Here is a 14,728-nt window from a genome sequence, read left to right as displayed (position 1 = left end):
CATGGCCCATATCAGGGTGGCTTGTACCAGGACAGTTCAGTGTCCCCAAAACTCTACTATTATGTAACCAGGACAGGTGCGGCAACTCGGCAAGGCATTTGTTCATAAACATTAAAATTGCATGACTACGCCCCCTTGAGGTATCAAGGAATAGAATGGATAAGTGAATAGCCTACTCTGTAAATTGGGTTCCCCACAAACAAGTACGCACAATGAGACATGAACTTCCCCCAAATACATTAATGTATTAGTGGAACAAAGAAAGTCAAAACTACAAATACTGGCTCAATATTGGGGGGAAACAAAGAGACAAAACTTGAATTCACACAGTAAAATAAATGCTCAAATAATCAGTATCAAATATAAAATTAACATAAACAAAGCAGCAGTGGCTAGATCTAAAGGAGTGGGAACATACATTTAGTACACAATATAAATATAAACAAAATAAATAATTGTAACAAATTGATTGTATACTATATACCTTGAAATGTCCATGTGTGCTCACACATTCCCTCCTGCCACATGAAAGAGGTCAGTAGCCTACAGCTAGGGCACATGACTTATCAACCTGAATGATGACAGATACATTTAGCTTCATAATGAATTAACATCAACCTGAATGATAATAGATACACTTAGATGCAGAATGATCATGATTAAAACAGTCCTGAGACATGTTACTATAAATACCCAGCAGCAGAACCAGGTCTCGAGACCCTCAGCAGTGTTCACCAAACATCTGATATTTGACAGATGATAGGGCCTTTAAATAGTCACCTGATTGTCAATGAGGAAGTGGACTGTCACTATGGTGGCCCCTGAGGCTCAATTCCAACCGGCCACATATAGGAGTCGGACCAGTCCTGTTTCCCTCTGTCTCATTAAAAATGGCTGATCTACTTTGAAAATAAAGATTAAGCTAAATGACCAAATCACTTGGTGCAAATATGTATAATTTATTTGGCATTTGCCCCAAAATAGGGGAGAATTAATTGCCTCAAAAACACAAGCACACAGAGTGGCACAGAGTGATTAAGGAGTGTGACTGATATGAGAAAGGTGGAGAAAGACAGGGAGGGAGAGAGAAGAGAGGCAGTGAAGGAAGAGAGAGAGAGCGCTCACACACAGCCACAGATGGAATTAAGGGTGGGTAGGCACACACACACACACACACACACACACAGGCCTCTTGGCACATTTTTGCATCTTGCCCACCACTCAGGCTTGAGGACTTTCTTTTCCTCATCACTCCTTGTTGCTGATGAAATTTGCGTCGGCACCTTTGGCTTTGAAGTAGAGGAGTGTATTATAATGCATTATAAATGTAGTTATAACGCATTAAAGACCCAACCTCAATGGCATGCCATGCCCGAGATAACAAGATGAATCTACCTTTGCACAGGTCGCCATGCCCGAGATAACGAGATATGATTAATTGGCGTTAATCGAGCGTGCGTCCACGTAAGAAACAGCCAAAGTCTTTATTGACATTATATGGCTCATTATGAGATGAAATAGGCATGATCGGCGCCTAATAAAACATGAATTCAACCTCCCACTAATCAAAACACTGATCGCATCGCTAGTAGGCCTTGTTGGGGCTACAACTCAGGCCGGGGGCTTGAGTTTTACTTTCAGCCAAAAGAACAAGGCCTCTTCTTCTCATGTTGCAAATTCGATTGGAACCTGCTACCTACCGCATCTACCACCACCTAGCGTTGAAAGAGTTAATATAACATTTTACCAACCATATGTGTCATCTTACCGTGGATTTCTCTTGCGACGCTGATACGTCTGTGTCCTCATTACAGATCGGATAGGGAAAACATTGTATGTATAACCTGCCCCTGTGAATTTTGGGCACGTTTGGATATGTGCACCGGGAGTGCGTCCAGTGCCAACATATTAATCTGTATTGCCGTGTGCTCAGTGTATATCCAAATGCACCCATAGAGTTCCACACTGACATCATCAATATGACATAAGTATGTCATTCTTGCCCAAATATGGAGTTCCACATGGCTGCAGTCTGGCCTCCAAGCACTATAATGAACATAGGCCTACCTGGTGTTCCTGTTGTCAGTGTACCTTTTGTACCCACATTTTTGTTTACTTAATTAAAAGTATGATCATGAATATTGTACCGGCTCAATGCTTATTAAGTAGAAGCTGTGTGTGTCGTAGAGCTTTGCAGATGTGTCCTCGGATACTGAACTCTTTCCACATGTCCCCTCGCAGACAGATGTCCGGCAGGGGTCCCATGAACGTGTTTGACAGAACCATGAAGAGGAAGCAGAAAGAATGGGCTTCATCTCTACAGGACAGCCACATATACGACTATCTGAGAGACGAGGTTGGCAGTCGAGTGGCAGACAGAGTGCATGACATAGCGAAGACCTTTCCTTTGGCGTTGGACGTTGGATGCGGGAAAAGCCACATTGCAGAGCATCTGGGCAAGGATATCGTGCAGCGTCTCATCCTAACAGATATGTCAGAAAACGCGTTGAAACAGAGTAGGCCGTGTGAGGTTCCCATCCAGTGTGTTCTTGCTGACGAGGAGCTCCTCCTACCCTTCGAAGACAACACGTTTGACTTGGTTGTGAGCAGCCTGAGCCTGCACTGGACCAACAACCTACCAGGAGCTCTGAGGCAGGTCCATCAAGTGCTGAAGCCCGACGGTGTGTTCATCGGGGCAATGGCGGGAGGAGACACGCTGCACGAGCTACGCTGCTCCCTGCAGCTGGCCGAGACAGAGCGGGAGGGGGGCTTCTCCCCTCACGTGTCCCCATACGTCGCAGTCGCCGACGTGGGCATGCTGCTGGGCCGGGCCGGCTTCAACATGCTCACTGTTGACGTCGATGACATACAGGTCCACTATCCCGGAATCTTTGAGGTCATGACGGACCTGCAAGGGATGGGGGAGAGTAACTGTGCTTGGAACCGACGCTCCATGTTGTGCAGAGACACTGTCCTAGCTGCCGCCGCTGTTTACAAAGAGCTTTATGGAAACAAGGATGGCTCTGTTCCCGCTACGTTTGAGATCCTCTACATGATTGGCTGGAAGCCTCACGAGTCACAGGCCAAACCTGCAGGGAGAGGATCAGCGACGGTGTCGTTTGCTGATCTGTCTAAAGTCAGTCATCCATCAACCACAGACGCAGCGTAGAAATATGTCTGTTTTAACTAGTGAAAGGAGATGTTTGTATTGCCTAAATATGTAGGCCTATATTGCATTGTAGGCGATTGGGTGGCATAGTGGTAAACATCGCAGCTATTCTTGAGTTGTATTCAAGTTAAATGAACAAAATATGATTTTTTGGTTGAAACTGTTTGTATCAGGAAATTAAATGAAGGTGACCTTCGGGCTTAGAACTACAGGATATTTAGTTCATAAATCAAAGTTCCAACACATTCAGAGGAATGTAAAGCATGTCACTAAAAGTAATATCATCTTGAAAATAGTCCACTCAGCCTTTCAGAACTTGCTGTATATCAACAAACAAGTGTTGGTGTTGAGCTAATAGGTAAATGTATTTCAATTCTAAATGGAACCTTAGACTGTATGTATGACTATATTCTGGTATGTTCTATATGTTCACTGCATTTGGGATTCTGTCACCAGCAATCTATCGCTGGAGAAGCAAACCATACCTACTTAGGAGACCATTTGTAGGTTTTATAGTTCATTTTGCCATAGTGGCTCCAACCGAGATCGTATACTGTATCTACGTATATTAAAATGTTTTGTTTTGCATAGACAGTGTTTGGAATGGATATAGATGGAATAGCCACATGAGTCATACATTCACTTCATTGAGTCTCTCACACATGCTCAATGCTGTGTCCATACCTCCTTTATAAATTCTTTGCTTTATTTCCTCTTATCCACTGAGAGAATGAGAGATTAGGAACGGTGCGTCACAGATCAAAGACGTGCGTCTCCAAATATAGGGTTTATGAGGGCGAGAAGTGACCTCGGCCTAAAGGACGAGGTCACGTGCACGTATCCGCCTGGGTGACAGCAGACTACTAGCCGAGCGCTGTCGCTTTGGCATGGATCTTAAGATCTTAATTTTCGGGCCTGTTATGAACTCTAGTTTTCGCCGGCTGCCGGGCGCAGCTGCACTAAGAACTTTGCGACAGGCCAGTCTAGAGTTTAAATAGACAGGTATCAGTCAAAAGGGAACATCGAAGAGGAAGGACGGGTGGGGAGGATCAACATATGGAATGTCAGAACAGGCTAGCTCCATATATGGAGATCTAAGGGTTTGAGGTCAGATGCTGGCCAATATTGATGACATCAGTGATCTTGTTACGGACCATGGTCCTTCTGAGTATTTGTTATTGATGTTGTGATGGTTAATTGTTATGATGATAATTAGTTGAGCTGTGAATAATATTTATAGTATGGAAATGTTGGTCTTCTGTGGATGGCTTGTATTATAATTTGTTTCTGTGTTTCATGTAAGGTATTGAATGGAGCTGAATGGAGTATGTTGGAGAGTGAGAAAGGCTGATGGCTGGCAGTGAATGATTGAATGCAGACTTGCCTGTGAGATTGACAGGTCCATGTTCGGACCTGCCCCTCCTTCCTGATTGGGTGTCTTCGCCCACACCCTAATCCCAGTTGGCTGTGCCTAGTTGGCTGTTGCCTATAAAAGCTCAGTTGAACTTTTGCTCTGGAGAGGACGACAGCAGTTTGCAGCAGAGACTCGGTCCCTCTGGTCCTCCACCCTTTGCCTGCCCTTTCGTTTGTTTTAGTTTCTTTGACTTCGATTCCGTTCTGTTCTGTAAGTTTTGTCTTAGCTCCTTTTGTAATCTGTTTGTTCCCTTTAAGAGTAAAACCCTAGTTTGTTATTATTATTATTCTATCTTTGTTTCTGTCCTTTTGTAAGGGTGTTAGGTCCCTTTTTGTTTTTCTCCTTATTGTAATTCTGTTAGTTAGGTTAGTTAGGGTTTAGTATTGTATTTTTGTTCTTGGTTAGGGATTGAGTTAGGGGTAAACCTTTATTTTCTAGATAGATACTTTTGCTATGTAAACCGCACCCTGAAGCCAATACTTATTTGTGAACTGAAAAGCTGACAAGCACAATTAATTTGAATCCATTGTCTCTGTGGACAAAGAAAAGAGCTACAACAATAAACTAAAGTTCTTTTTCAACCCTGTCTCCTCTCACATTATGTTGTTTACCTTCACCTTAGACGAAGGTGCGTAACATAATCTCCATATATGGGCTTAATATTGATGACATCAGGGATGGGATCTCCATCCCTGATATCACATGCTCCATCCCTGATGATGCCACGTAATGTCACATGCCCTCTCACCTGGGGTGTGACACACTGACGGGAAATGCGCGATAAAACCGTTATAAATGCGCAATTCCATAGTTAACTGCGACCTTCAGTCACAATAATTTTATTTAGAGGGCGTTTGTTTTGTTGGATTGTTGTGCTGTGAACATGGATTACAGCACAGTCCCTTGTTCGAATTGCCGACTCTGGGTTGCACATGGTTTGTTGAACTCCCTCTAGCTGGTGTTTGGGTGTGGACTTAGTTGACATTAAAGAAGTATTTAGACAGGTACATGGGTATCTTGAGTTCAACAGATAAAACAATATCTATGGCCCAGCCTATGTGTGGGACTAGTGTTCAAAAGTGTGAGATTAAAATATTAAATTAAATGTATCAAACCAATAACAAGGGGTTTAGTAGGGCAGCATACGTGAACATTCACATCGCTCAGAATCAGAGCTTGGTCGCAGTTAGTTGTGGTGTTAGTGAGGAATGCAGAAAATTGAACTAAATAAGTCCTTGTGATACTTTAGTGGTCATATGTGAGTGCAATTAAAAGTGGGCTTACAGTCCTACTACTAATAACTTGCGCCATCAAAGCTGGAGAAGTGGTCTGTTTTTACTAGTCTGCACCTAAAATTATAATTGAATACTGCAGCTAGACCCCTAGCGAGGCTGTATCCAGTGTAATTCACAGATAGGCCTATACAAGTTTGCAGATTGTGAGATGGAAGTCGGATTGAAATCGCTCACCGTAGCGGAAGCAAGGCTAGTCTGTATCCAGAAAACATCAAAACACGTCAAAGGCAGGAAATTAGTTTTAAATTACAGAGATTAAAATAGGGTGCGTTTTACGTCCCAAAGCGCAGTTTATAGTTATGGGATGCATTACACTAACAACCTCTGCGTCCACGGGATGCACTACTGTACTCAGCATGTACAGTAATAATGCACGTGAAAAAATAAATTGTGAAAAAAGAATTGCTGTAAAACAATAATCCACAGACATTTTCCATGGCCACATCCAACCTTATCCTATGTTATAAACAATGAAATCCATGTAGGAATCGTTGTAGAACCACTAGTTTGTAATAATAAGTCTGACGGGCACTGCCATCTTGCTCAGAGACGAGCGCTGAGCGGTGACATGCGGTAAGCAGAGCGCAGCCTGGACACCAGAGCCATTTAGAGAGAGAGTGACGACAACATACCGTTCAGTGACTCATGCAGCCCAATGAATAAACAGTGAGCAGAGTTGTCGCAACACTCATCTAAACGGCGCTGCCTCTGACAGAAAGACGGGAACATTTTTGAGCATGACAAGCAGAGTAGACCCGATTGAATGGGAAACACACATTGTGTAACAAACGCTGACACTGTTGTATGTTGTGGAACGGTGCCACACAAATTAAAATGCCCCCGTAAAAAAGTGCCAAAGCCAACTGCAGGACAACAGAAAATATTAGCAAACCCATTTTCTAAACCTAAACCCAAATCATCTGCTAATGATGAGTGCACAGCCTACCTCCTCCATGACTGCTTCTACTTAATCTCCAGGTTAGTTTTGCAGCATTAGTTTTTTTTTTTTTATAGTTTTTTTTTTGTTTTTTTTGTGTAATGTAAAATGAAAACATACAGATTTATTAACTGGCAGAATTATTTTAAATTTCATATAGCCAAAATAATATGAAATATGTAGAGCATTTATTTTATTCTAATTAATTTTGCTAGATTTGGTTATAATAATTTCTCCTGTTTTCTACATGGATATAACCACATTATAACCATATAAAATGAAATGGGAGTTAATGCTGCAATTTGTAAAAAATATGACTCATAACGTTGTTTAAGTGGGAATGTCCCTGGGACTCATCTAGAAGACCATCCCTGCATCCCGGGACTCATTACATTGAAAACCTATTTACATTACTGAGTCATATGACCTAATGGGGCCCTCAGGGCGAAGGAGCGGCAGTAGCACACCACAACTTAAATTGTCTCAAATATGTGACAATTTGATTACAGATTACCTTCTAGCTAAATCTGGTATATTTACATGAAATCATGTTTATGGACTGAAATGTTTAATAATGTAAACTGTCCCAGAAAGTAAAGCAAAGTAAATCAGAAGTCTTTATTGGGGCAATAAAACATTTTTGCTGTTCAATACATTGATTTGTCCGAGTAGGAATTATCACCTTCAGATGTTCTCTCCCCCTGTATGTCTCCCCATATGTCTTTTCATATCACCACTTTGAGTAAAGGCTTTGCCACAGACTGCACAGACGTAGGGCTTTTCCCCTGTGTGAGTCCTCATGTGTTGTCTTAATTTATAAATAGCACTAAAGCCTTTGCCACAAACTATGCAAATATTTGTCTTTTCCCCTGTATGAATCAGCATGTGTCTGTTCAAAAGATCATATTTGCGATTAAAGCCTTTGCCACAAACTGTACAAATAAAGTGTTTTTCCCCTGTATGAATCATCATGTGACCCTTTAACCCATGCACGTGACCAAAGCCTTTGCCACAAACTGTACAAATACAGGGCTTTTCACCAGTATGTGTTGTCAAGTGAAGTTTAAATTCACCAGTTGCATTAAATCCTTTTCCACAAACTGTACAAATAAAGCGCTTTACCCCTGTATGACCAGCCATGTGTCTGTTTAAGTATAAACTAAGAGTAAAGCCTTTGCCACAAACTGTACAAGTAAAGGGCTTTTCTCTTGTATGACTCACTTGTTTTTCCTTTGTATGAATCAACATGTGTCTTTTGAACTGATCCATCCGACTTAATCCTTTACCACAAACTGTACAGATAAATGTTTTTTCTCCTGTATGAATCCTCACATGTCTTTTTAGATGATCCTTATTATTAAATGCTCTGCCACAAACTATACAGCTAAAGGGTTTTTCACCTGTATGCGTCATCATGTGTCTTTTTAAAGCACTCCCGTCACTATAGCTTTTTCCACAATCTGAACAAGTATATGTCTTTTCTCCAGTGTGTCTCCTCATGTGAGCATTTAGCGCACCCATTTGACCAAAGCCTTTGCCACAAACTTTACAAATATGTGGCTTTTCACCTGTATGAGTCATCATGTGACTTTTAAGATTTTTTCTATCGCGGAATCCTTTGCCACAAACTGTACAAATAAGGGGCTTTTCCACTGTATGAATCATCATGTGTGTGTTAAAATAACTTTTTCTATCAAAGACTTTACCACATTCTGTACAGCTAAAGCTTTTCTTTCCTTCGTGAATCCTCATGGAGTTAGTTTGCTTTGATGATGTTTTTTCAACGGACCGATCTTGCCTGGGTTCCCACTCATCACGGTCTTCAGCGTCAGATTCTTCCGTGGGCTCCCACTCATCACTGTCTTCAGGGTCAGATTCTTCCGTGGGCTCCCACTCATCACTGTCTACCGTATCAGATTCAGAACAGTCAGACGATTGGAGCTGTTCACCACTAGTTGTTTGTGATTGTCCACAGTCCTCTAAATTAGCTTGTGTTTTCATGTGTTCAGTTGAAGTGCTGGCAACAGGCTCGGTCTCTGAATTTTCATTATCATCTTCACAGATCATTTCTAGTAATGTCATTGTCGATCCATCAGCCTTCTCTGGTCTTTGAAGTAGCTCTTCCTGATCCCCTTTACTCAGTGGAGGCTCTGGTTCCTCCTGGACTAGACTGGGGCTCCTCTCCAGCTGCTCAGAGGAAACATCCTCTTCACACAAAGGGGGGTGCAGGAAGTCTATGGAAAAGATACGATATCAAATCAATTTTATTTGTATAGCACATTTAAAAATGACAATACAATACATCAGTGAAACAATAAAAATTAAAAAAATGCATAGTTATGGTACAGTAGACAAGAGACAAGAGAGCAGTTAAAAGGCAGTATGGAAAACGTATCCTATAAAGTGCAAGAGTATTAGGGGGACTGGAAGGCTTGAGAGTAGAGGAACGTTTTGAGCCTAGACTTAAAACTCTCAGTGGAGGGGGCAGATCTAACAGAGAGTGGGATGCTGTTCCAAATTAGAGGGGCTGCGACAGCAAAGGCTCGGTCGCCCCTGAGCCTCTTCCTTGTCGCTGGGACTTCTAGGAGTCGTCTGTCTGCTGACCTGAGGGTCCTGATGGAGGAGGAATATGAAAGGAGGTCAGAGATGTAAGAGGGGCCAGTCCGTTTAGTGCTTTGTATGTGAAGAGAAGGGTTTTGAATTGAATTCTGAACCGGACCAGCAACCAGTGGAGAGAGGCAAGGACAGGGGTGATATGTTCTCATCTCCTGGTGCCAGTCAAGAGTCTGGCAGCCGCGTTTTGCACCAGTTGGGAGACGGGATAGGGATGACTGGGCGATTCCGGTGTAGAGGGAGTTGCAATAATCTAGACGGGATGTTATGAGTGCATGGATGACAGTTTTGAGGTTGTGTGTGGAGAGAAATGGCTTAATTTTGGTGATGGAGCGGAGGTGGAAAAAACTGGTTTTGACTGGTGTTAATTTGTTTGTCGAATTTAAAGGCGGAATCAAAAAGCACCCATAAGAGAAAGTAATTGAATGTTTGAACTACATTTTCTATGCAGTGTATTCTGTTTCATAGCTGTGGTGTTTAGAGGAGCTTATGCTATAACTAAGTGCTCAATGTCCAATCCATTAGTCTTTAACTTTAATTATCAACTTATATTATCTGTAATTGGCAGCAATAATCTAGACTTACCAACAATTGGGAAAATGTTTTTGAGTACCACACTATTGTGCTTTCTCAATCTAGTACAACCTTTCTGTCCCATGTATCAGGGCTCGAGATTAACGGCGTCCCGACGTCCCGGGGACTGTAAAATATCTATTTGGGACGTAAATGTATCTCATTCGGGACGGTTTCGGGACAAGAGGAGTTATTACACTGAAAATGCGCATTTCGTGTGCAGCGATGAGCAGCATGATCATTTGCCGTGCCGTCAGAGTCAGACAGTTGACAACAACAACGCACACTACATTCACCCAAAGGAATCATAGGAATTATATTGCTTTTGCCCCGTGGATGGGACATTTAGATTGAAAAACTATCGGTTGGAAGCCTGGATAAAACCATGGTTGTGTGCCACAGAAAGGTTCCATATGGACATGGGGCTACACTACAGCAACATTTAACGTTAGCTTCCATGCTAGGCTTGCTAGCTGGCATCGACATTAAATAATATGTTGGTATATATCCTCTGAAGCAACAGATGTTTTCTAATGCTCAGATTGTTCTGGAATATTGCTGCCCCAACACGGTGGAATGCACACCCCAAAACGCTCTCATTCCACAGTTTTTATTGATTGTATTTATTATTATTTATTCATCCTTCGTCTTAGTATTCCCCCTAATAAAGTTGTTTTTATTTGTTTTCTCATGCCAACCATGTAATAGACATTTGAGTATTCATATACCTGCATTGCTGCACGTTATCTGTTGGTCTTTGATCAAGTAGCCTACACCAAAGTTTTATAAGCTACTGTAGTCACTATTCATTGATTCACTGGTAGGCTACACCAAAATAACAAAATCCATTTGAAAATAAATATCACTGTTCTCAGGTCGAATATTGACATGCGATTAAAATATGATTAATTTAGATTAATTAATTACAAAGCCTCCGATTAATTCAATTAACATTTTTAACCAAGCCCTATTTTTCATCTGGGAGCATTTTGACTAAATCAGTGTATCTACAGAAGAAACATGAAGCCAAACAAATAATGTACTGTCTGCATGTATTCAATACAGTACATTATTTGTTTGGCTTAATTGTATTTCTATTACAATAGGAATACAGTTATTAATTTCCCAATTTGAGTGGTGCTTTTTTGTACTTTTTTTTGCCCCCGGGCAATACATTTACTTCGGGACGGTTCAAATTGTATTTTGGGACGGTTCTGGGACGGTGGTGAAAAAAGTTAGTCTGGAGCCCTGCCATGTATGGGATAGCACACAGCTTTGAACGGAAAGAGGAAAGATCAAGACAGAGATTACGCAGTCAAAGTATTTTAATATCTCAAATATGTGACAATTTAATCACAGATGGAACTTAGCTTCAGGCTAAATCTGCCATATTTACATTTATGGATTGAAATGTTCAATAACGTGAACTGTCCCATAAATTGAGAAATCGAGTAAAGCAAAGTAAATCAGAAGTCTTTGTTGGGGCAATACACATTTATTCTGTTCAAGAAACGGATTCTTCCGAGTAGGACTTATCACTAGCTTCAGATGTTCTCTCCCCCTGTATGTCTCACCATATGTCTTTTCATATCAAAACTTTGAGTAAAAGCTTTGCCACAGACTGCACAGACATAGGGCTTTTCCCCTGTATGAGTCCTCATGTGTCGTCTTAGATTGTCGATATTACTAAAGCCTTTGCCACAAACTATACAGATATCTGTCTTTTCCCCTGTATGAGTCGCCATGTGTCTATTCAAAAGATCAGCTTTGCGGATAAAGCCTTTGCCACAGAGTGTACAAATAAAGGGTTTTTCTTCTGTATGTGTTTTCATGTGAGAATTTAGCCCACGCATGTGACCAAAGCCTTTGCCACAAACTGTACAAATACAGGGCTTTTCACCAGTATGTGTCGTCATGTGAATTTCAAATTGTTCCGTTGCATTAAATCCTTTCCCACAAACTGTACAAATGAAGCGCTTTCCTCTTGTATGATCCGCCATGTGTTTCTTAAAGGATAAACTAAATTTAAAGCCTTTGCCACAAACTGTACAAGTAAAGAGCTTTTCTCTTGTATGACTCCGAGTCCTCACTTGTTTTTCCTTTGTATGAATCCTCAAATGTATTTTTAGTGTATCCAACCGACAGAAACTTTTGCCACAAATTGTACAAAGAAATAGTTTTTCCCCTTTATGAATACTTGCATGTCTTTTTAGATGATGCTTATAAGCAAATGCTCTGCCACAAACTATACAGCTAAAGGGTTTTACGCCGGTATGCGTCCTTGTGTGTCTTTTTAAAGAACACCTGTCACTATAGCCTTTTCCACAATCTGAACAAATATATGTCTTTTCTCGAATGTGTCTCCTCATGTGAGCATTTAGCGAACACATTTGACCAAAGCCTTTGCCACAAACTTTACAAATATGTGGCTTTTCACCTGTATGAGTCATCATGTGTCTTTTAAGATTTCTTCTATCGCGGAATCCTTTGCCACAAACCGTACAAATACGGGGCTTTTCCCCTGTATGAATCATCATGTGTGTGTTAAAATAACTTTTTCTATCAAAGCCTTTACCACATTCTGTACAGCTAAAGCTTTTCTTTCCTTCGTGAATCCTTGTGGAGTTAGTTTGCTTTGATGATGTTAGGTCCTGGGACACATTTAGTGTCTTGTGTGGTGATTTCAGTGTCTTTTCAACGGACTGATCTTGCCTGGGTTCACACTCATCACTGTCTTCAGGGTCAGATTCTTCCGTGGGCTTCCACTCATCACCGTCTTCAGGGTCAGATTCTTCCGTGGGCTTCCACTCATCACTGTCTACAGTATCAGATTCAGAACAGTCAGACGATTGGAGCTGGTCACCACTAGTTGTTTGCGATTGTCCACAGTCCTCTACATCAGCTTGTGTTTTCATGTGTTCAGTTGAAGTGCTGGCAACAGGCTCCGTCTCTGAATTTTCATTATCATCTTCACAGATCATTTCTAGTAATGTCATTGTTGATCCATCAGCCTCCTGTGGTCTTTGAAGTAACTCTTCCTGATCCCCTTTACTCAGTGGAGGCTCTGGTTCCTCATGGTCCAGACTCGGGCTCCACTCCAGCTGTTCAGAGGAAACATCCTCTTCACTCACAGGGGGGTGCAGGAAGTCTAGGGAAAAGATACAATAAGATAAAGTCATTGAATGTTTGAACTACATTTTTCTATGCAGTGAATTCTGTGTTTAGAGGAGCTTATGCTATAAATAAGTGCTCAATGTCCAATCCATGAGTCCATCTTTATCAAGCATCTGTTATTGCTGCAATAACCTAATTTACCAATACACTTTCAGACTTGCCAACATTGGGAAAATGTTTTGAGTACTACAATTGTGTGCTTTCTCAATTTAGTACAAGCTTTCTGTCCCATGTATGGCATAGCACACAGTTTCGTACGGCGAGAGGGAGTGACAGAAAGAACGTTATATGAACAGCGTTTAATTTGGCATACTTTGATGTGAACATGCAGGCCTGCATGTAAAACACATGTTGGCAGGTCTGAAATTTTTTACTGTAATATTTGAATCTTAATTTTTCAGTCGGACTTTCGGCTTCACTTTAATAGTAATTAGCTTCCCGTTCACCAGGTCTGGTGAGTCGCGTGTGCACGAAACGAGCACGCGCGCAACAAATTCACAGGACCACGCTCACGTAAATACGCTTGCGTTGTCGCACCGCGACTTCTCAGAGCAAAAACGCAGGTCTCATTGAAAACTAACTATAGGCACGTTTTATTGCTCCCAGTTTGCAAGGACCTTTATGCGAATAGCTGCATACGGAATATCGATCCTGAAGGACAATAAAAAAAAAAGAAATTTGAAAACAGTTTTAATTAATCTTTTGAATTTAAGAGTACTGTTACCCTTTACTGTAGCCTGACATCTTTTTAACCAAGTCATGCAGTCAGAAGAGGAAATGTACCATAGGTGAATACCCAGGACCTGAATGGAAACAAGACCGCAAGGACTTTTTTCATTGATGTCCATTTAGTCTACTGTAAGAGTTTGACTGTACCGTTTACATTTTTACTAATAAAGTATTCAATCAATCCAACTTGTTTTTTATGTATGTATTTTATGAGTAGTAGCCTGTTCAGCAGCTAGCCCCTCCTATACACAGGTTTAATGTTTGTCTTTAGTTCAATGTTTGTTTTGTAAACGCCATAATGTCATAATGTGCCATTTACGTCATATTGTCTCTTTGTTAATGGCGTTTAATTAGTTTGTGTTTGCACCGTTTGTTTTACATCACCATTACATCACCTAATCAACATGAGTTAGACTTTAATATATTAGCGCCCCTCACTTCACTGAAGGGGTCTATATTTTATTTTGTTACTTAGATTGGAACATGCCTAAAACAACCTAAAACTAGAAATGCACTCTCTTGGGATGCCAACTTGCGTCTTACACACAAGTAGGCCATGTATGGCCTAGTCCTAGAGCTCTCTGCTTTCTGGGTAAGACTACTGCTCAGAGTCCCTATAGATTCTCTATATAAGCTACTTTGAAGTAGTGTCTGGTAGTGTCTACTACCTGGTACAACTGCTGGTCTAAATCCTCTCTACTTTGAGTGCTATAATAATGTCTACTACAACTGTTGTTCTAAATCCTTTAGACCCTTTAGACCTTATACCAACCTTGAAAAGTACCTTAGTCACCAAGAATGGGTACATACCCAGCCGATCGCAG

At 41.2% G+C, this 14,728-nt stretch overlaps 1 protein-coding gene across 1 annotated transcript; it reads left to right on the top strand.

The window, feature by feature from the left end:
- Positions 1 to 2,197: 2,197 nt before the first annotated feature.
- Positions 2,198 to 3,169, top strand: LOC310871301 (arginine-hydroxylase NDUFAF5, mitochondrial-like; the record flags this gene model as incomplete). Its single annotated transcript, XM_083782786.1, has 1 exon — positions 2,198 to 3,169. One exon carries the CDS (start codon positions 2,198 to 2,200, stop codon positions 3,167 to 3,169), a length of 972 nt encoding a protein of 323 aa, XP_083638912.1.
- Positions 3,170 to 14,728: the final 11,559 nt, after the last annotated feature.

This window comes from Protomyctophum parallelum, assembly GCF_964188405.1.
Source record: "Protomyctophum parallelum genome assembly, chromosome: 14".
In the NCBI taxonomy this organism is placed as follows: Eukaryota; Metazoa; Chordata; class Actinopteri; order Myctophiformes; family Myctophidae; genus Protomyctophum; species Protomyctophum parallelum.
Note: the sequence above shows the minus strand (reverse complement) of the source record. Positions and strands in the feature narration are given on the sequence as shown.